Source organism: Myotis yumanensis, unplaced genomic scaffold (assembly GCF_028538775.1).
Source record: "Myotis yumanensis isolate MYYU_CA2020_CCGP unplaced genomic scaffold, mMyoYum1.0.hap1 SCAF_9, whole genome shotgun sequence".
NCBI classification, from domain to species: Eukaryota; Metazoa; Chordata; class Mammalia; order Chiroptera; family Vespertilionidae; genus Myotis; species Myotis yumanensis.
Window position 1 is genome coordinate 72156 of NW_027223760.1, and position 22700 is coordinate 94855.

General features: G+C 44.4%; 2 protein-coding genes across 2 annotated transcripts in view; one reads left to right on the forward strand and one right to left on the reverse strand.

The window, feature by feature from the left end:
• The window catches only part of DYNC2I1 (dynein 2 intermediate chain 1), a 69628-nt gene that overhangs the window by 19832 nt on the left and 27096 nt on the right, over nt 1–22700 (reverse strand). Inside the window, 5 exon segments of the mRNA XM_070423549.1 lie at nt 11263–11365; nt 13998–14208; nt 18172–18240; nt 19805–19870; nt 22471–22525. Of these exon segments, the coding sequence (XP_070279650.1) occupies nt 11263–11365; nt 13998–14208; nt 18172–18240; nt 19805–19870; nt 22471–22525 (504 nt within the window).
• LOC139016658 (transmembrane protein 50A-like) lies at nt 7503–8214 on the forward strand. The gene is given in 4 exon segments (XM_070424924.1): nt 7503–7521; nt 7524–7550; nt 7553–7888; nt 8120–8214. Coding segments are annotated over 4 exon segments (477 nt in total).

Below are 22700 nucleotides of genomic sequence, written 5' to 3' on the forward strand. Positions count from 1 at the left end.
TCATGTTCGTGACGCCCACTGTCCTTGAAGCGCAGACCTGTGTCCCATGGGACTGAACCATGCCGTCGCCTACAAGCCAGCCGCCCTGCCGCCCACAGAGCGCCCAAACCCTGCACTTGGTTTTCCTCGGCTCACAGACTCCTATTCGACTGCCGAGCTGGTCTCCTTTCCTTCCGGACGTTAATGCCGGCACCAGGCTCCTGGGCACCCCATCGCAGGAGCTCTGCTCTCCTCCCAGCTGGTGCTCCACCCACAGGTGTCCTTCCCACTCACTCAGGGTCATTACCCAAACCACCACCTTCCCATCCATAAAATTGGAAAACAGACAGTTTAACTTGTCTGTTTAACTTGCTCAGTTTAACTTGTCTGTTTCCAATTTATTTTCCAGGACACGCAGCAAGAAGTTGCTTCGGCTTATTGACCTGGACTTTTCATTCACATTCTCTTTCTTGGATCTGCCACCAGTAAATGAATATGACATGTACATCAGGAACTTTGGGAGAAAAAACACCAAGCAGGTGAGTACAGCAGGTACTGACTGTACAGCAGGTACAGCTCCAGTCCGCCATCCCCACACATCTCCCACCACACGGCACCCCCAACAGATGAACCCACGGCTCACTCGTGTAAGCCTTCAGGGACATGAGTTGTCCACAGTGCCATCTTTTACCGTCTCGGTGTTTGTGGTAATGGCCTTTTCATTCTTGCTGTTGAGTCTTTGTGTCTGGCTTTCTCTTTTCCCTTAAGTCAAGCTTCTTAGGGCTTATAAATTCTATGAATGTTTTTAAATAATTCCTTTTGGCTTTGTTAAACTTGACAGCTTCCAATTTTATGGATTTCTGACATTATCTTCTATTATTTTGTTCCTTCTCATTTCTTACTGTCCTTTGCCCCATTGAGATAGGTATGTGGACATTGGTTTGCAGCCTTTTCCGTTTCCAATGTGTCTCAGAATAGCTTTAACTGAATCCCACAGCTTTTAGATGCTGGTTTCCATTATCTGTGGAAAATAGTTTCTAATTCCCATTTGACTTCTTTGACCCACAGCTTTTTAGAAGTATAATACTTGATTTTCAAATTTTGGGGTATTTTCTATTGATTTCTAGCTTAATTGCACTGTGGTCAAAACACGACTTCTGTATTATTTCAATCCCATGTCCAGAACATACCATCTTTTGAGAACTTTTCTCTGTATTCTTCAAAAGAACATAAATATTGCACTTGCAGGTATACTTTTAGGTGTGTGTTAGATGTAGTTTAACCATGCACTCAAACCTTTGTACCTCCACTAAATTTCTATCAGCTGCCAAGGGACATGCGCTGCCAATGCCCACCTGTGTCTGAGGCACCTGTGTGCTGCCCAGTGTGCTCTGTCCACTCTGTGCTCCAGCATTGGGTGCATTCGGGCCGCCTGGCAGGCTCATCTGCTGAGCTGACCCTCTCATTGTTATGAAGTGACTTTCTTGTGCTCTTCCTGCTTTCAAGTTTTCTTTGAAGTTAGTGACATCAGCGTTGTCTAGTTAGTGTTTGCTTGGCAGATTTCCTCTATCCTTTCTCAACCTTTCTGTGTCCTGATATGTAAGGTTTGTCTCTTGAAAGTCACATATCTGGCAGGTCCCATTCAACATCTTTGCATCACACCCTTGAGACGCCGCAGGGACCTGACTCTTCTCCATCATGACGAGCCTGTGGGGAACTGGTTTCCTTACACGTCATTTCACTCAAGTCACAGAGCTACTGATAATGTGAAGTGAGGCCGTACTGTGCCGAGTTGCTTTTCTGCAGTTCATTAATATGTAAGGCAGGAATTTGTGGTTCTGGTTTAATCTCCCATCTTCCTGTTGTTGTCTCTGTTCCATGACCTTTGTTCCTTTGTTGCTCCTTTCCTGACTACTTTTAAAAAAATATATGTATACATATTTTTATTGATTTCAGAGAGGAAGGGAGAGAGAGACAGAAACATGAATGATAAGAATCAGTGATCAGCTGCCTCCTGCACGCCCCCTACTGGGGATCCAGCCGGCAACCCAGGCATGTGCCCTGACTGGGAATCAAACCATGACCTCCTGGTTCATGGTCGACATTCAACCACTGAACCCCACCAGCTGGGTTCCTGACTACTATTTGATTAGCCACATGTTTTTTGTTTTTTTTATAATTCCATTAACTCTTCTACTTGCTTCTTAGTCATACATTTTTTCATTATCTCTTAATGGTTACCCTAGACATTTTAACAAGCATTCCTGACCTATTAAAGTCTACCTTAAATTAAATACTTTTACCTCTTCCTGTTGGGACTTCATCACAATTTATTGTCGCCCATCCCCTGCTCCAGTTCTTGGACTACGTCAAGGTAATTTTGTCCCATACACCTTTCAACCCCACGTGCAGTGACATGAGTTCCTACTTACACCTGCTGACCTTTCTTTGCCACTGTTTCCTAGTCGAACCAATGTGTTACAGGCAAGCATTTCTCTGCATTCTCATCACATAAAGTAGCATCAGTTTTTAAAACCTTGCCTATTTCTAGAGAAGAAACTCACCTCATTATTGTTTGAATATCCACTTCTCTGACTATTCACAGATGTAATTTATGGTGTGTGTGTGGGTGACTGAGGGACAGTTAGATCTTGCAGGAGTCTCGGGGACTGGCAGACCAGACTCTCATGGAAGGGGAGCCCCTGCTACTGCCACAGGCACTCCCAGGCCGGGTGTAACTTTGGCGTAGAGCCCATGCTTCTGATAGAGGGGAGCAGCAGAGGCCAGGAGCGCAGCCACACCGACACCAGGACTGGCTCAGACACCATCCCGGATCAGTGCAGGAGGCTGCTTACCAGCCATAACCCATGTGGGCCCACCATCACGCCCCGGCGTGAGTGGCATGGTACCGCGGACTCCCAAATGTCTGCAGTGAATGCACAACAGAGAGACTTCCTGCGCCGCACCTCCTTGCTTGCGCGCCCAGACCCTGCAACCCAGGACCCTGCACTGTGAGTACAAGCCAGGGGGACCATGGACCCCACCCCCACCCCAGGACCATGCTGCCAGTCAGATCCAAAGCCGCCCGACACGCACCCCACTCCGGGCCCCAGGAGAGCACTGCCGCTGCAACCTGGAAGCACATGGAGGGCTCAGCCCCAGGTCACAGGTCAATGCTATCGTTGCAATCCGGAGCCACTTGGCACGTGCCCACCCTGGGCCACAGGACTGTGCTGCCGGTGCAACTCAGTGCGCCAGCCACTGGTCACAGGACCGCATTGCAAGTGCACTGCCAGAGGGACCTAGGGCACCACACTGCCGCAGGTGCCAGGGTGGCACAGTGAATTGCACGCCAGAGGGCTCTGGCCCCCACAGGGAGTCACACAACAGAGGAACTGTGCATGTGCCCCCACAACCCAGAGCATCTGCAGCAGACAACTGAGGGACCAGAACCATGGGAGAAGTGGGTACAGCTCAGAGCAGAGACAATAAAGGCATGAGGCTCAGGCAGACCCAGCCTCTGGGCTAACAAGTTCCAGACCATTGGACCTCTAGGGACTTTAACCTCCTGGACCTCAATCAGGGTGCCCAGGGCCAGAAAGAGACAGCAAAAATGGGAGACAAAGAAACAATCCTCAAAGGAAAGAAAAGGAGAACTCATCAGAAAAGAAACTAAATGAAATGAAGGCAAGCAATATGTCACAGAAGGAATTCAGACCAGCCCTAACCGGTTTGGCTCAGTGGATAGAGCGTGGGCCTGTGGACTGAAGGGTCCTGGATTCGATTCTGGGCAAGGGTATATATCTTGGTTGCAGGTACATCCCCAGTAGGGGGTGTGCAGGAGGTGGCTGATTGATGTTTCTCTCTCATTGATGTTTCTAACTCTCTATCCCTCTCCCTTCCTCTCTGTAAAAAATCAATAAAATATATTTTTTAAAAAAGAATTCAGACCAAAGGTTATAAAGATGCTCAACCATCTGGATGAGAAATTCACCAACATGTGTAAAAATCAAGAGGAAATGAAGAATGACATTGCTGCAATGAAGAACACAATGGAAGGTTTCAACAGCAGACTAGAAGCAGCAGAGGACTGAATCAGCGAGTTAGAAAATAGGATAGAAAAAACACCCAATCTGAAAAGCAATTGTAAAAAAAGCAGGAGAGTTTAAGGGAGCTTTGGGACAACATGAAATGAAGCAACATCCTCATAATAGGGGTGCCAGAAGGACAAGAAGAGGAGCAAGGAGTAGAAAACCTATTTGAAGAAATAATGACAGAAAACGTCCCTGACATGGGAAAGAAAAAAATCACACAAGCACACAGAGTCCCAAACAAGATACACCCAAAAAAGACCACACCAAGACACACCACAATTACAATGGCAAACGTTAATGACAAAGAAAGAATCTTGAGGGCTGCAAGAAAAAAAACAGAGAGTTCCCTACAAGGGATCGCACATTAGACTATCAACTGATTTCTCAACAGAAACACATCAGGCCAGAAGGGCATAGAATGGAGTATACAAAATTATGCAAAGCAAGGGACTGAATCCAAGAATACTCAATCCAGCAAGGCTATCATCCAAAATTGAAGGGAAAATCAGGAGCTTCACAGACAAAAAAGGCAAAGGGAATTTATTACCACCAAGCCAGCAATGCAGGAAATGCTAAAGAGAATGTTGTAAAAAGAAGAAATAGACAGGGAATAAGGAAAACAGGAATAGAAAATAAAAATGGCAACAAACTACCTATCAATAATAACCTTAAATGTAAATGGATTAAATGTTCCAATCCAAAGACATAGGGTAGTTGAATGGATAAGAAAACATGCCCCATATATAAGGACTCACACAGACTGAAAGTGAAGGAGTGGGAAAAAATATTTTAAGGCAAAAGGAAATGAAAAAAAAGTTGGAGTAGCAACACTTATATGTGACAAAAATAGATCTCAAAGTGAAGGCCATAACAAGAGATAAGGAAGGTCACATCATATTACTAAAGGGATCAATACAACAAGAGAATATAACTCTGGTAAACATATATGCACCCAACACAGGAGCACCAAAATACATTTTTAAAAAAACTTCAGGAAGATATCAAGGGAGAGATCGACAACAATATTATCACAGTAGGGGACTTTAATACCCCATTGACATCACTGGATAAATCTTCTAGACAAAAAAAAAATCAACAAAGAAACAGCAATCCTAAATGACTCACTAGATCAGATGAAACTAATTGATATCTTCAGAACATTTCACCCCAAAGCTACGGAATATACATTCTTCTCAAGTGCACATGGGACATTTTCAAAGATAGACCACATATTAGGATACAGGCTAAACCTCTTCAAATTCAAGAAGACTGAAATCATATCAAGCATCTTCTCAGATCACAATGGCATAAAATTAGAAATCAACTATAATAAAACCAATAAAAAAACAATCAAACACTTGGAGGCTAAATAGCATGCTATTAAACAATGATTGGGTTACCAAAGAGATCAAAGAAGAAATAAAAAACATCCTGGAAACAAATGACAATGAAAACACAACAATCCAAAACCTATGGGACACAGCGAAAGCAGTTGTGAGAGGGAAGTTCATAGCTATACAGGCCCACCTCAAAAAACAAAAAAATTGATAATAAATTATCTAACCCTACAACTTAAAGAGTTAGAAAGAGAGCAACAAGAAAAGCCCAGAGTAAGTAGAAGGAAGGAAATAATAAAGATTAAAATGGAAATAAATGACATAGAGACCAAAAAATGATATAAAAGATCAATAGAACCAAGAGCTGGTTCTTTAAAAGGATAAACAAGATTGATGAACCTCTACCCAGGCTCACCAAAAAGCAAAGAGAGAGGACCCAAATAAACAGAATGAAAAATGAAAGAGGTGAAGTAACAACTGACCCCTCAGAAATACAAAGGATTGTAAAAAAAAAAAAAAATACTACAAACAACTCTATTCCAAAAACTGGACAACCTAGATGAAATGGACATATTCCTAGAAAAATACAATCTTCCAAAACTCAATCAGGAAAAATCAGAAATCCGAATAGGCTGATAACTACTGAGGAAATTGAAGCAGTCATCAAAAAGCTTCCACCAAACAAAAGCCCTGGTCCAGACAGCTTCACAGGGGAGTTTTATCAAACATTCAAAGAACTAACACCTATACTCCTCAAAGTATTCCAAAAAATCAAAGAGGAACACTTCCAACCTCTTTTTATGAAGCCAGCATTAACCTAATCCCAAAACCAGATAAAGATGCAACAAAGAAAGAAAATTATAGGCCAATATTCCTGATGAACAAAGATGCTAAAATCCTCAATAAAATATTAACAAATGGCATCCAACAATTTATTAAAAAGATCATGCACCATGACGAAGTGGAATTTATTCCAAGGATGCAAGGATGGTACAATAGTCACAAATCAATAAATGTGATACATCACATAAACAAACTGAAATACAAAAATCAGATGATCATATCAATAGATGCAGAAAAAAAAAACATTAGACAAAATGCAACACCCTTTCGTGATAAAATACTCTCAGCAAAGTGGGAATAGAGGGATCATAACTCAACATAATAAAAGCCTTATATGACAAACCTACAGCCAACATCATACTCAATGGGCAAAAACTAAAACCATTTCCCCTAAGAACAGGAACAAGACAGGAATGTCCACTTTCACCACTCCTGTTTGACATAGTACTGGATGTTCTAGCCATAGCAATCAGACAAGAAGAAGAAATAAAAGGCATCTGAATTGGAAAAGAAGAAGTAAAACTGTCATTAGTTGCTAATGACATGATATTGTACATAGAAAAATCCTAAAGACTCCATCAAAAAACTACTTGATTTAATAAATGAATTCGGCAATGTAGCAGGATACAAAATTAACACTCAGAAATCAATGACATTTTTATACACCAATAATGAACGTATAGAAAGAGAAACTAAAAAAAAAAAAAATCCCATTTACCACTGCAACAAAAATTAAGAGATACCTAGAAATAAACTTAACTATAGAGGTAAAAGACCTGTACTTGGAAAAGTACAGGAAAAAAGAGATAGAAGAAGATATAAACAAGTGGAAGAATATACCGTGTTCATGGATTGGTAGAATCAACATCATTAAAATGTCCATATTGCCCAAAGCAATCTATAAACTCAACACAATTCCCATTAAAATCAATGGCATATTTCACAGACCTAGAACAAACTCTCTAAAAATTTATATGGCATAAAAAAAGACCCCGAATAGCCCCAGAAATCCTGGGGGGAAAAAACAACAAACCAAAGTTGGAGGGATCACAATACCAGACATCAAGTTATATTACAAAGCCACTGTTCTTAAAACACCCTGGTACTGGTGCAAGAACAGACACATAGACCAAGGGAACAGAACAGAGAACCCAGAAGTCGACCCAGGCCATTATGCTCAATTAACATTTGACAAAGGAGGCAAGAGCATACAGTGGAGGCACGCGCGGGGCTGGGCTGACCTGAAAAAATGTCTGGATTTCTAGAAGGCTGAGATGCTCAGAATGCATTGATTGGGGGGGAAACGCAATACTATTGCTTCCATTGCTGCTGGTGTTCTATTTTTTACAGGCTGGTGGATGATCATAGATGCAGCTGTCATTTACCCCACTATGGAAGAGTTCAACCATTCATACCATGCCTGTGGCGCTACAGCAACCATCGCCTTTCTAATGATTAATGCAGTATCGAATGGACAAGTCCGAGGAGATAGTCACAGTGAAGGTGGGCTGGGTCAAACAGGTGCTCGCATTTGGCTGTTCATTGGTCTCATGTTGGCCTTTGGCTCTCTGATTGCATCTATATGGATTCTCTTTGGTGGTTATGTTGCTAAAGAAAAAGCCGTAGCCTTAACTGGTTTGGCTCAGTGGATAGAACGTCGGCCTGCGGACTGAAGGGTCCCAGGTTCGATTCCGGTCAAGGGCATGTACCTTGGTTGCGGGCACATCCCCAGTGGGAGATGTGCAGGAGGCAGCTGATCGATGTTTCTCTCTCATCGATGTTTCTAACTCTCTCTCTCTCTCCCTTCCTCTCTGTAAAAAATCAATAAAATATATTTAAAAAAAAAAAAAAAAGAAAAAGCCGTAGTATACCCTGGAATTGCTTTATTTTTCCAAAATGCCTTCATCTTTTGTGGAGGATTGGTTTTTAAGTTTGGCTGTACTGAAGACTTATGGCAGTGAAAACATCTGATTTTTTGCTCCTGTACAACAGCCCTGAGTGGGTTTGTTCTGTTGTGTTTGTTTCTTATTTTTAAGTCACTCCCAATCTTTTGTAATGACATTTTCTAAACTTATTTCTGAGTGTAGTCTCAGCTTACATTTGTGTGATACTAAAATCATGAGAAATCGCTATTTAAACAATAACAACAAAACTCTATTGTGGTATGCATTTGATTAACTTATCAAACGTTAAGGAAAAGTATTCCAGGTGAGTAAGTTTTGTTGTTTTACCATGGTATAATTGTAAAAATAAAAATAAATTAGAAAAGGAAAAAAAGAGCATACAGTGGAGTCAAGAAAGTCTCCTCAATAAATGGTGTTGGGAAAATTGGACAGATACAGGAAAAAAATGAAACTAGACACCATCTTACACCATACACAAGAATAAACTCAAAGTGGATAAAAGACTTAAATGTAAGATGGAAAACCATAAAAATCTTAGAAAAATCCATAGGCAGCAAAATATCAGACATATTTCGTGGCAATATATTTACTGACACATCTCCTGACCTAGGACAATGGAAACTAAGGAGAAAATGAACAATTGGGACTACATCAAAATAAAAAGCTTCTGCACCGCAAAAGAAACCATCAACAAAACAAGAAAGCCCACTGCATGGGAGAACATATTTGCCAATGTTATTACCGATAAGGGTTTAATCTCCTAAATTTATAGGGAACTCATACAACTTAACTAAAGGTAAACAATTCAATCAAAAAAAGGGCAAATGACCTAAATAGATACTTCTTGAAAGCAGACCTACAGAAGGCCAAGAGACATATGAAAAAATGTTCAAAGTCACTAATCATCCGAGAGATGCAAATCAAAACAACAATGAGGTACCATCTCACACCTGTCAGAATGGCTATCATCAACAAATCAACAAATGACAAGTGCTGGAGAGGATGTGGAGAAAAGGGAACCCTCGTGCACTGCTGGTGGGAATGCAGACTGGTGCAGCCACTGTGGAAGACAGTATGAAGTTTCCTCAAAAAAGTAAAAATGGATCTGCCATTTGACCCAGTGATCCCACTTCTAGGAATATATCCCAAGAAACCAGAAACACCAATCAGAAAGGATATATGCACCCCTATGTTCATAGCAGCACAATTTACAATAGCTAAGATTTGGAAACAGCCTAAGTGCCCATCAGCAGAAGAGTGGATTAGAAAACTGTGGTACATCTACACCATGGAATACTATGCTGCTGTAAAAATGGAGGAATTCTTACCATTTGCAACAGCATGGATGGAACTGGAGAGCATTATGCTAAGTGAAATAAGCCAGTTGGAGAAAGATAAATACCACATGATCTCATTCATTTGTGGAATTTAATGAACAACATAAACTGATGAACAAAAATAGAGCCAGAGATAGAGAAGCGTTGAACAGACTGTCAAACCTCAGAGGGAGGGAGGGGAGGGTGGGGGTGGGGGAGGGGGTTAGAGGGGGTAAGAGATCAACCAAAGAACTTGTGTGCATATGAGCATAACCAATGGACACAGACAATGGGGTGAGGGTGAAGGCTGGGGCTGGGGGGCTGGGGGAGGTTGTGAGAGGACAATGGGGGGAAAGGGGCATATGTAATACTTTTAACAATAAAGAATTAAAAAATATTGAATGAGATAACAAATGCAAGGAATGTAGCACAGAACTTGCCTATAATAAACACTCAATAAATAGAAAAATAAAGAAGATGTAACTTATTTTCATACATTTAATGACAGCCTAGCATTCTCTACTGTGTCCTCACCATCCTGGGTCCCTCTGGTGGAGGTGGGGAAGCAGGTAAGAGAATGGGCCGCTGTTTCTCTGCCCTCTCTGGCTGGAGGGGCTGCCCCAGCCCAGCTCCCTGTCCTGCAAAGGGGCCCACACTCCTGCTTAGAGGCTCAGTCTCCAGCACCTGTGTGGTCACCTGCATCACACCCTCACTTCAATGCTCCGATGGTTCCTGTTTTCCTGCCTGGATCTCCAGTTGAACTGACTTCTAGTGATATTTAGCTTTGTATACTAAATTATTAAAACAGTTTGTGCATTAGGGATAGTAGACCCCTATCATTTTGCAAATATATTTTCCCAATTGGTCAATCACCTTTAAATTTGGTCAAGTTTATGGAGTACTGCACCTTACAGAAATTTAACATTTTATCTGCTTTTTTAAATATATATATATATATATATATATATATATATATATATATTTGTATTGATCTCATAGAGGAAGGGAGAGGGAAAAATAGGGAGAAACATCAATGATGAGAGAAAATTATTGATGGGCTGCCTCCTGCACGCTCCACACTGGGGATCGAGCCTAACAACCCTGGCATGTGCCTTGACTGGGAATCAAACCGCGACTTCCTGGTTCATAGGTCGATGCTCAACCACTGAGCCTCACTGGCCGGCTTAATCTTCTTTTATTCTCAGAAACTCCTTTCCTGTCACTATGCTCTTTTATTCATTTTCCTATTTACCCCATTTGGAACTGGTCTTGGGGATACTGTAGGGCAGGCGTCTCTCTGCCCTCGCGTTGCTAGTTAATGCACTAAACTGACATCTAGTGGCATCGGCGCTATGCAGTTTGGATTTTTCTCCTCTGTACCTTATTCCCTTACAGCACAATGACACACATCGATAAAGTGTCCCTACATTTTCCTCAAAAACTCTTAAATTGTTATTTATCATTAAGCTATTCATGTTTCAGCCTTTGATTTTTTTTGTTTTCTTTTTAAATCTTTAATATGATTTTTGACCCAGAATAGTTCATGTGATACGCATGAGTGGGATTCTGCCTCAGCCAAACTAGGTGCCTCCCGGTAAGTGCAAATCCCGCGCCTTAGATGCTGAGTATCGGGACACAGCACACCTGCTCTCACACAACAGAGGCGCCGAGAAACGCAGTGCAGATAAAGAATGTGCAGTCAGCAGTGAAACAAAGCTCCATTTTAAAAGTGTACTGAAGACAAACACTACAGCTCCACAGACTCCTGCCAATTCCCCAGGACACCTACTTTTGCTTCAGAGCCTGAGTCCGACTCTTTTGGCGTTGTGAGGCGGTTGCAAAATCCACAAAAATTCCACACACAGGGGCTCTGGAAGGTGAACTGTTTGCATCTGTACAGAAAAAACAACAACAATTTTTGAAACAAATATTTCAAGAAAAAAATGTCAAGTATAAAATTTTTAGAAGCATTTTTAATAATTGTAGCCCATGACTAACATTACTGATAAACATCGTTCACGAGCACTTAAGAGACCGCCTCTGCTACTTTCATGTAAAACTTTCAGGCAACAAAGCAAAACTTAGTGTGTATGTGCCAATCACACCAGGGAGAGTTAGCAATATTTCAGAACCCCTCTACCATGCAGTCTACACTTCTCCCCACTCTGCCCGGCCCCTCCAGAATATATGCCCTAATCAGGGAGCTGGGACATGAACATACAAGCAGCAAAAACAGAGACGGAGGCAAGTTAATGTTAACCCTCTACAGCAGTGGTTCTCAACCTTCCTAATGCTGCGACCCTTTAATACAGTTCCTCATGTTGTGGTGACCCCCAACCATAAAATTATTTTCGTTGCTACTTCATAACTGTAATTTTGCTACTGTTATGAATTGTAATGTAAATATCTGATATGCAGGATGTATTTTCATTGTTACAAATTGAACATAATTAAAGCATAGTGATTAATCACAAAAACAATATGTGTTTTCCGATGTGGTCTTAGGCGACCCCTGTGAAAGGGCTGTTTGACCCCCAAAGGGGTCGCGACCCACAGGTTGAGAACCGCTGTTCTACAGGTTCAAGTCCAGGGCAGGGCCCAGACTGAAGGGCGGTCTTGGTGGGAGCTCCTCCCACTGCCCTCCTCAGCACAGGATGTCAACTCGCCTCGGCTCTCCAAGGATTTCTGTGGTTTCCTGTGCAGATTTACTGCCACACTTGTTTGTTCAAATGTTTATTTCAATTGCATCTCATGCCCTCCAGCCGTTTTATCAGATCCCCGGGGCCCATGGGCAGGAATGCGCGGGATCTGGGTTGGGAGTCCTGCCCGTCACCTGCTGTGACCGTGAGCAGGTTGTTCGTGGCCCCTTTCTCCTGTGCTGCGCGACATCCACACAGGACAGCACAGCACGAGGGTGAACGCAGGCGTGTGGACGAGCACCTTCTGCCCGCTGTACGCACACAGATGCCAGGAGCCTCCTGAACAATGAGGAAACTGGACGATGTTTCACGGCACAGGTTTAAGACGGGAATGAAGACACCTTGCCACACGGCTCGCAAATGCCAGGTGTCAGCACCCTCACCAACCAAGTACACAGTTCACCTTTCAGAGGTTAGAAACGTTTTCAAATGCCTCGGCATAACCTCGTGCCCTGGAAAAAGGTACTTATCAAATGGTTTCCTATTGCCCTGAAAAGGGAGCAAATAGGAGAGTCAGCACAGGTGCAGCAGGCAGTGCACAGCAGTGACACCAGCACAGCTGGGGCTGGGCAGCAGGACACAGGGAATGAACCCTCTCTCAGCCCAGGTGGTGGCGGCTGTTAGCACTAACAGTCACTATGCTGAAGACAAGCACCTTACAGGTATTAGCTTATTTAATTAACACTCACAGCCCTAAAAAAGGCCTTGCCCTTATTTTGCAGGAAGGAAACTGAAGCACAGAGAGGGTAAGTCCCACTCAAGACCACACAGCTAGTGACAGAGCCAGTGCCATTGAGGCCACTCCACGGCCCCTACCACAGGCAGGACGGCTAATCATAGTGAATAATTCTTTCAAATAAAAAATACAACAAAAATAATGTCTTAAAGGGGGTTCTAAATTCTTGTAAATCAAGCTATTAAAGCCCATAGTGCCCGGAACAATAAAGGACATGAATAAAATTTTTAAAAAAAGGTAATTCAAAGGTCTGCTAAGAAAACCAGGAACTGCAGAACAAAAGCTTGCAGACTCTCAGCAACACCACAGCAGGCCCCCAATTCACACCTGCTGTGGCACAGCGAGTGTCACCACCGCCATCAGGACAGCTGCTCCGGCTTCGGAGACACAGTTTAGCTGTGCATTTGGAGAATAGTCCATAATACTCAGGTTTTCTGCCTCTACAACAGGCACAGATGTGAGGGTAATAACCATTCTGCCTGACCTTCACTGGATTATTGCATCCCATCAACTATTAGTCATAATTAATTGTACCTATTACTTATGACTTATTTTACTAAATAATTTAAAGTAGCATATCATCCAATAATTTTAATATTGTCCTAGTTGACATATTGTGTTAATTGTAGTGTAAATTTATCAAGATGCTATCGTTTTTTCCCTGTAAGTACTTGAGAAATATTTACTCCTGCTCTTACAAGTATCATTATTATAACACAATGCCAAGAATTTCTGAGCAAAACACACTCTAATGTCACAAAGAAACCCCCTGAAACACACTCAACGGGCCCCATTCTGAACCTTTCCCACTGCGCCGGCTCTGCGGGTGCTTCTGAGCCTCCGGTGGACACACGAGGTCGGTGGGCAGACTGACAGGCGGGCAGAATGAGCAGGATGTGACCCACGTGAGCACCTCTGCACTGACCATGCACAGCCACCCTCCGGGCCACCTGGCCCAGGCCCCGAGCAGAAGGCTGTCGGAGCTCCCGCTGCAGACACCCCGCACACTGGTCTCTGAGTGCCGCCTGACGGGAGTCGCAGGGACGAGGCCCAGCTCCCGGGGGCACAGACAGCAGCCCCACCACGTACCGGCCCCTGGCTCCCTCTCCCGCTCCGATCGACCTTGCTTCTGAAACAGCTTCGACGACAGCTCGCCAATCCTTTCATTTTCTGCATTGATGGCCTTTTGAATTTCTTGTATCTCCTTTTTTCTGGCTAGAGGAAGTTCTTCCATTTTCTCTCTTGGTTCTGGCTCATTCGTGCTATCATCATCACAAACCTCAAAGTCATCTTCATAGTCCTACAAACAATAATTATGTTTTTGGAAACTTTAAGACAAATATACTTTAAAGAACACAAAGCAAAACGTGCAATTTATCATTTAAAATAGACAGTCGACATCAGCCTCCTGGTGGATAAAGAAGACCCCTTTGTTTGTCTCTCCCCTTACATTTATCAGGCAGACATCTCTAATCCAACCTGGCTCCTCTGCCAGCTCACAAACACGCTGCGAGACCCACGCCTCAGTACATCTGCAGGGGGCGTGTTGGATGCGTAGGGCAGCGGGACAGGGAAGGGGAGGGATGGTGTCCGCAGATGCCGTTCAATGGCCACCGTGGCCCCAGCTAACATAACAGTAGGGGAGGGTCAAGGTACGACCTCCATGCTAGACCCAGCGAAGGGTGAGAGGGCAGAAGCAGCACTGCTGCCCAAGATTCCAGCTCCCTCCCCCCTAACAACAGCTACAGCCCAGGGTGCCAGCGGCCACAAGGAACAGGGGGCAGGCTGTGGGCTAGCAAACCCAGCTACCCCCACCCACCACATCCCCCACCACAGTGGTGGTGCCCCAAGACCTAGCCAACCCAGACAAAGCGAGAACACCCCCCACCTTGGTGGTACTACATGCACAGGTGAGAGATAACACAGCCTGCACTACAGCACCACCTGCTGGAGAACAGAAGGGCGTCCTCTCAGCACCAGTGTGCTCACTGTTAGGCTCAAACCTACCTGAACAAGAACTCAGACTTCAACTGCACCGGCCAAGGAACAACCCATCAAGCACCATGAACACACAAGGTCACATGGTCACCAAAAGATCACGACAATCTCCAGAAACCCAAGTCAAAGCCACGGACTGCTGGATTTAGATGACAGAGAATTCAAGATTGCGGTCATGAGGAAACTCAGTGAGATACAAGAAAACCTCAGAAAGGAAGTTCAAGAAGCTCAGGAATAAAATTAATGAGCAAAAGGAGTACTTTACCAAAAAGACCAAAACTATAAAAAAGAACCAAACCAATTCTAGATCTGAAGAACTCAACAAATGGGATAAAGAATGCATGAGAGCCGAAACCGGTTTGGCTCAGTGGATAGAGCATCGGCCTGCGGACTGGAAGGTCCCGGGTTCGGTTCCGGTCAAGGGCATGTACCTGGGTTGCGGGCACATCCCCAGTGGGAGATGTGCAGGAGGCAGCTGATCGATGTTTCTCTCTCATCGATGTTTCTGACTCTCTATCTCTCTCCCTTCCTCTCTGTAAAAAATCGATAAAATATATTAAAAAAAAAAAAAGAATGCATGAGAGAGACTGGAAATAGAGCAGAACATAGGGAAGGGAGAATTAGTGAGCTGGAAGACAGAAACCTAGAAAAGATTCAGGAGGAAGAAGAGAGAACTAAGAGAGAAAAAAATAAAGAAACAATACCAGCACTATCTGACCCCATGAGAAGAGCAGCACAAGGATGACGAGTTCCCCAGGAGGACAGAGAGGGGGCAGTGAGGACTTCTGAAACCCAGGGAAGAAAATGCCGTTCGAGTACAAGAAGCTAACAGGACATCTCATTATCTCAATGCAAAAAGACTGCTCCAAAACCCTTTGTATTAAAACTGTCAAAAGTTAATGATAAAGAATTCTCAAGGCAGCCAGGGAACAAAAAGACAGTATCCCACAGAGAAACTCCATTCAATGATCTTCATCTTTCTCAGTAGAAACCCTACAGGCTAGAAGAGAGTGAAATTATAGACTCAAAGTATGGACAGAGAGAAACCACCAGCCAAGGAAAATAAATCCAGCAAAGCTATCCTTTCGGCTGATGGAGAAACAAAGGCTTCCCCAGACCTCCGCGCACCAAGGGCATTCACCCCTCAGACCGCATCACAAGGGACGCGTAGAGGAGCTCCTCCACCTGAAGCAAAAAGACAGCAGCACGCGACCCTGGGAGTGGCCCTACTGGGTGGCTCAGTGGACGGAGTGCTGGCCTGCGGGCTGGGGGGTCACGGTTTGATTCCGGTCGAGGGCGCGTGCTCGGGTTGCGGTCTCGGTCTCCAGTGGAGGGCATGCAGGAGGCGGCCCATCAGTGATTCTCTCTCATTATTGATGTTTCTATCTCTCTCTCCCCCTCTCCGTTCCTCTCTGAAATCAATAAAACTATTTTTTTAAAAACTCTGAGTGGGATGACTGACAGACAGAGGCAGGAAACTGCACCCCTACTTCAGAATAGGGCACTAAACAATTATAACGAAGGTAAAGACAAGTACCTAGAGCTGCTGCAATTTGAAATCTGTTTTGTCTGATATGAGTGTGGCTCGGCCCGCTTAACGTTTAAAATGCACCATAAAACATCAACATAGAAAGGAAGAGGAAAAGGACTGGATTGTGTAAGGGAATGGAGATGCGAAGCACCAGAAACAGGACTCTATCTTCAACTACGAGATATTTTATACAAACCTCATGGTAACCACAAAACAAAACCCAGAGCTGGGGCCAAAACATTAAGAAAGAGGAAATGAAGAAAAACATCACAGAAAACCATCTGACTGAAATAGCAGACAGAAAGGAAAGGGAAAAGAAACGATGGAGACACAGAGCGGCCAGAACACAAAAGGTGAAAGGGCTGCAGGGAGTCCTCGTGTATCGGGCCTCACCCCACGCGTGAACGGCTGAACTCGTGGATTGAAAAACAAGAGCCACCAATATGCTGTCTTGCAGAGACCGTCACACCTGCAGCCGCAAACTGGCCTCCAGTGGGGGAGGTGACACTCCCAGAAACAGTGTCCGGAGAAAAGCGGGCCGAGCCACACTCATATCAGACAAAACAGATTTCAAGACAAAAAAGATAACAAGATGAAAAGATGGACATGTATACCGATAAAGGGGATAATTCAGCAAGAAAACATAACGTTTACTAATATATACGCACCAAAGATACTTTCAAATGATAATTCCAACAAGGATTACTATCCAAAATATATAAAGAACTCAACAACAACAACAAAAAATCTGCTTAAACAACGGGCAGAGGATCTGAATAGACATTTTTCCAAGAAAAACACACAGATGGCCACAGCCATATGGAAATATGCTCAGTGTCACTAGTCATCAGAGAAATTCAAATCAAAACCATGAGATACCACCGCATACCTGTCAGAATGGTTCTATCAAAAAGACAAAAATAACAGGTGTCGGTGAGGATGTGGAGAAAATGGAACCCTGTGCACTGTTAGGAAGAATGCAAATTGATGCAGCCGCTGTGGAAACAGTGTGGAGTTTCCTCAAAAAACTAGGAATAGATAGACCATATGACCCAGAATCCTACTTCTGGTTACTTATTTTAAAATATGAAAACACACTCATACATCTATGCACTCCTATGTTCGTTGCAGCATTATTCACAATAGCCAGGACATGGAAACCACCTGTCCATCGATACATGATTGGGGAAAGAAGACGTGGTGCATGTACACAAAAGAATGCGACTCAAACATAGAAAAGATGGAATACTGCCATTTGTGACAACATGGGTGGCTCCTGAATGTACCATGCTAAATGAAATAGGCCAGACAAAAAGCATATGATTTCACTCCTATGTGGAATATAAAACAAAAAAGTAACAAATGAACTAACAAAACAAACTCCCAGGCTAAGACTATGAGGACGTGTGCATTATATATGCTCTACATATACACACACACACATACAAATATGCATACATATGCATACATGTATACACCCCTGTATACATGCATATACATATATATGTTTGGATGCAGTGCACTTAACAATGAATTATAATGTCATTCAATTACGTCATATTGGTAAGCATTAGTAGACATATAACAAACTTTTTATAGATAACAAACCTAAATCAAACAGATATGGAATCTTAGGAGCAGTAAAGAGAGAAAAAAAAACTATGTTATTATACTTAAGCTGATTTTAAGGACAAATTATTTTAAGCCAAGAAAAACTTTAATGTTTATACATACTTCAAAATCATCTTCAAAACTGGCCATGTAGTCAACATTTTCTAAGTCAATGTCCTCCTTTTCAATTTCCTAGAGGTAAAAATCACACATAACAAAAAAATCAATCATAAATTTGAATCTTGCAAATAGGTTGGGAAACCACATGTTGTCTGAGATTCACTTGAAATCACTAACTTAAAAATGTATTTATAAAACTAACAACCTACCTCCAAATTCTTTAAGAATTTGTGAACTAATTAACTAGTATGACCAGAAAGAGAAAGCAGTTAATAAACATATCCTTTTTGAGAAACTTCTGTAATTCTGATGGCTAAAGAAAAAAAGTTTTATACAAATAAATTCCAAACTTTAGCACTGCCGCTCCCTAGACTATGTCCTACCCATGAACAGATCCCTACGCTTGCAGTCAGGAGCACACTCACACATGCGCACACACGCGTGCACACACACTCGGCAGTCCGTATGAACTGCCGCGTGCTCCGGTGACTGAAATACAAGAACGAGGTCTCAGGTGTGGAGCTTACTCGGCACGCCGCCCCGCCCCCCCCTGCTTTCCATCAGGGGAAGACAGGCTGCCCTTCAGCACCAACTTCGGCACCTGCAACCTGGGGATAAAGAGAGGGACCCGCCGGTAGGCGGTGTGCTCAGTCGTGTCCTGGAGGCTGCACAGTCACCGGAAGGCCACCTGGTCTGGGTCTTAAGGATGAGCAAGGGCTGCAGGAATACATCAATACCCGGGGCTGCGGAGAGTTATCTAGAGCAAATAGTTTAGAGGAAAAACGGCCCCATGAAAAGGGCCTCCTGGCACATGGTCATGTGCACTCACTGCACTGTAGGGACAGCACACGACATTTACTGCTGACTGGTCAGACACACCAGAGCAAAAACCAGGCCCAGCACTGCCCTGCTGACCTACCCGTGTGCAAGCTGTGTGTGACCCGCGTGACTGCACCACATAGACAGTCTGCACCCAGCAAACACGCAGTGCCCACCACTGCCAGGCCCTCTGCCAGGGAGGACAGGTGACATCTTACTTCTTTGCACAGTAGAACCGGCGGGGGACAGTGACAAGACGGTGCCATCACAGGAGTCTGCCACGTCGGCAGTGTCTCCCCGTCAGTTTTGGAAAGAACTTCTGTGACCGGTCCTCGCTGGTAAGAGGGCATGCCACTGCTGTGGTCCCTGGAGCAGCACCATTTCCCAAGTGACCTGTGACCTGGAGTCTCTCTCCCTGACATGGCCTGAATCTCATGTTTTGTGATGTCTCAATTCAGTTGCTTCAATTCTCCACAAACTTTTGAACTTAAATGCAGAGCAAGGATGAGAAGACTGGCCACTCACGCATCCTGAACCTGTTCCCAGCAAAACGCTGTGCAAAGCCTCTCCTGGGCCTGCGGAGGAAGGCACTGCACTCAGCCAGCCCGTCTCCCCCTCGAGCCCCGAGACCAAGGCTGCCTGCGACCCGCTGAAGGATTCTCAGACAAGTGTGAACACAAAGGTCATGTTCAGACCTCTTCCCCCTTCATTCTCGTCTTCTGCTATCCAGAGGAACACTAATGCCCCTAATGAAATGATGCCGGGGAGCGAGGGAACACGAGTGAGGTATGTCTGCATCACAAGACGCACCCCTTACCACAGTGCCTTCACCTCCTGGCCGCGGAGCCAGCTTCCACACGGCAGGGCCCTCATCGTGGCTGTGCTGGGGGACAGAGCACAGCCAGGTCAGCAGCCAAGGGATGGTCTCCCGGGCACCCACAGGCCCACCTGCTCCCCACCTCCCTGGAGGGGCTGCCCTCAGTGGTACTGTGCCTCGGTCTCTTCTCTCCGAAGTGAGGGGATGGTGGTGCCTACTGCCTAGTGCCAGTGTGAGGGGCGGGTACAATGAGACTGCCCAGCATGGGAACAGCTGATGGCCAGCTCTGCTGTGGTCACTGGTACAAGGAAGGCAGGACTCCAAGCACCATTGCCCCAAACTACTCAGTGTATAACACTGGGGCAGCACAGTATCACCAGGAAGGAAATGGAGAGCTTCCATGTGCCCAGGCTGTAGGCTCTCTGCAGACACAGGCATTCCCCAGGAGGCCAGGGCAATGCCACAGACACAAGACCCCCAGCCCAAGGAGCTGCCCAGGTCTCCAATGTCACTCCTGCATGCTTTAGGTCGCTCCTCCGGTAAAAAGAATGTAAATGTCTCTCTGATCATTTCTTATATTGATTACATGTCAAAAGGATAATATTTAAGAAATAGTGGATCGCTCTTATTGGTTCAGCTGTGGCTAGAGTATCGGCCTGGGGACTGAAGGGTCCTGGGTTCGATTCCAGTCAAGGGCACATGCCCAGGTTGCAGCTTGATCCCCAGTAGGGGGCGTGTGGGAGGCAGCCAATCAATGATTCTCTCTCATCATTGATGTTTCTATCTCTCTCTCCCTCTCCCTTCCTCTCTGAAGTCAATAAAAATATATTTTTAAAAAATAAATAGTGGATCATGTATTATTAAAATTAATTCTGTTACCTTTTTAGTTTTTTACTGGGACTACTAGAAAATTTTAAATTACAAATGTGGCTCACATTATAATTCCAGTGACCCACACTAATCTAGAGCTTACCAAAAACTTGGGAGACAAGGAAAATATTAAATCTATATGTTTTCATCCAATAACTCCACTTCAAGAACTTTATCCACAGAGAGTATGGGGGGCTGTGCCATTAGAAATGGAGGTTTTCCACATGACTGGGAGGAACAGCCTGCTACATGGCGGGTAAGAGGGCAGGTGAAACAGAAAAAGGTGCTAAGGTCCCCAAATGCACATCAACATGATTGAAAAGGATTTCATGAAAAAAAAGATCCTATGGGAAGAAGTGTGGGTCAGGCTAATTTTTCCTCAGGTGTGGTCATAGCTGGAGAGTGAGTGACCCACCACCCCCAAAAGTGAACAAATAAAATGGGCCCACACGCTGCACAAACTAGTTCATGTAAATTGTGTGTTTCTGTGTACATGTATGATATAACTAGAGGCCCAGTGTACAAAATTCATGCATGGGTAGGGTCCCTAGGCCTGGCCGGCGATCAGGGCCAATCAGGGACTTCCGGCTGCCGGCCAGGGCCTCTCTTCCAGGTGCTGGCCGGGGCCTCCTTTCCTCGCACCCGCACGCTGCCACCACAAGGGAAAGAGGAGGCAGGGAGGTGGGGAGGTGGGGAAGCAGGGAAGCTGATCATTGGCCAGCCCTAGGGACCCTACCCATGCCCAAATTTTGTGCACCGGGCCTCTAGTATATAGATAACAAAAAGCCTAGGAAAAATGGTTTCATGGCATTATAACTGGTGTACCACTGCAGTTACAATAATCATGATGAAAACTGTTCCGTGTCTACTCTTCTGACAGCACCAACATGGAGGACTGGGAAAGGCGTGGTCTCTGATTCTCACCGTGCTGACACCACAGTGACGAGAGGAAGAACTGCACTCCCAGGAGAAACAGGCCATGAGGTCACCTGACCTGGGCTTCTCTTTGGGAAGACTTCCTTTTTTAAAAAAATATATTTTATTTATTTTTTACAGAGAGGAAGGGAGAGGGACAGAGAGTTAGAAACATCGATGAGAGAAACATCAACCAGCTGCCTCCTGTACACCCCCCACTGGGGATGTGCCCGCAACCAAGGTACATGCCCTTGACTGGAATCGAAACTGGGACCCTTCAGTCCGCAGGCCGACACTCCATCCACTGAGCCAAACCGGTTAGGGCAAGACTTTCAACATTAATGCAATTTCTTACTCACCATAGGTCTGCTCAGACTTTCTGTTTCTTCTTGAGGCAGTTTCAATAACTTACACCTTCCAGGAATGTGTCCCTTTCCCCTGGCTGTCGGGCTAGACTGGAACGCTGTTGCTGCATCCGCTAGTGAGAGTGGGTGCTGCAGTCTCAATGACACACAATTTTCTGTTTCTCCCTTTAATTCTGTCACTTTTGCTTCCTGTATTTTAGGGCTCTTTTGTGAGGTATGTGTTCACAGATAACTGTTAACCTTCCTGCCGAGCTAATTATTTTATCCTTATGAGATGTCCCTCCACCTCCTGATACTCTGTGTCCAGTCCCTTCTGTGACACCAGCACACCCACTCCAGCTCTGTGACAGCTGTTTGATGGCTTCTTGTCCATCTTTTTTGCTTCCAATCTCTTTCAGGTTTTTAATCTGGAGTGTTTCTTATGGGCCTCCAGGAGCCACCATTCCAGTGACCCATCAGGCAAACCAAGTGCCCGGCTAGCCTTACTGCACAGTGAGGTCGGCATGACATTCTTACCTTCCTTCTCGAGTCTTTATCTTTTCCACTGCTCCTCACTACATCCTCTGCATGCCTAGAAAGAAAATATGATCAAAACCAAAATTAATTTTTAAAAAATAGATCGTTTTAGATGTCAGCAAAGGCTCTTCTCAATATTTGACAATTTACTACTGTAAATGGCGAGTTTTCAAAGTGCGTTTTATCAGAACTGTAAACACTAAAGTGTTCCTAGCACTTTTACTATTTCA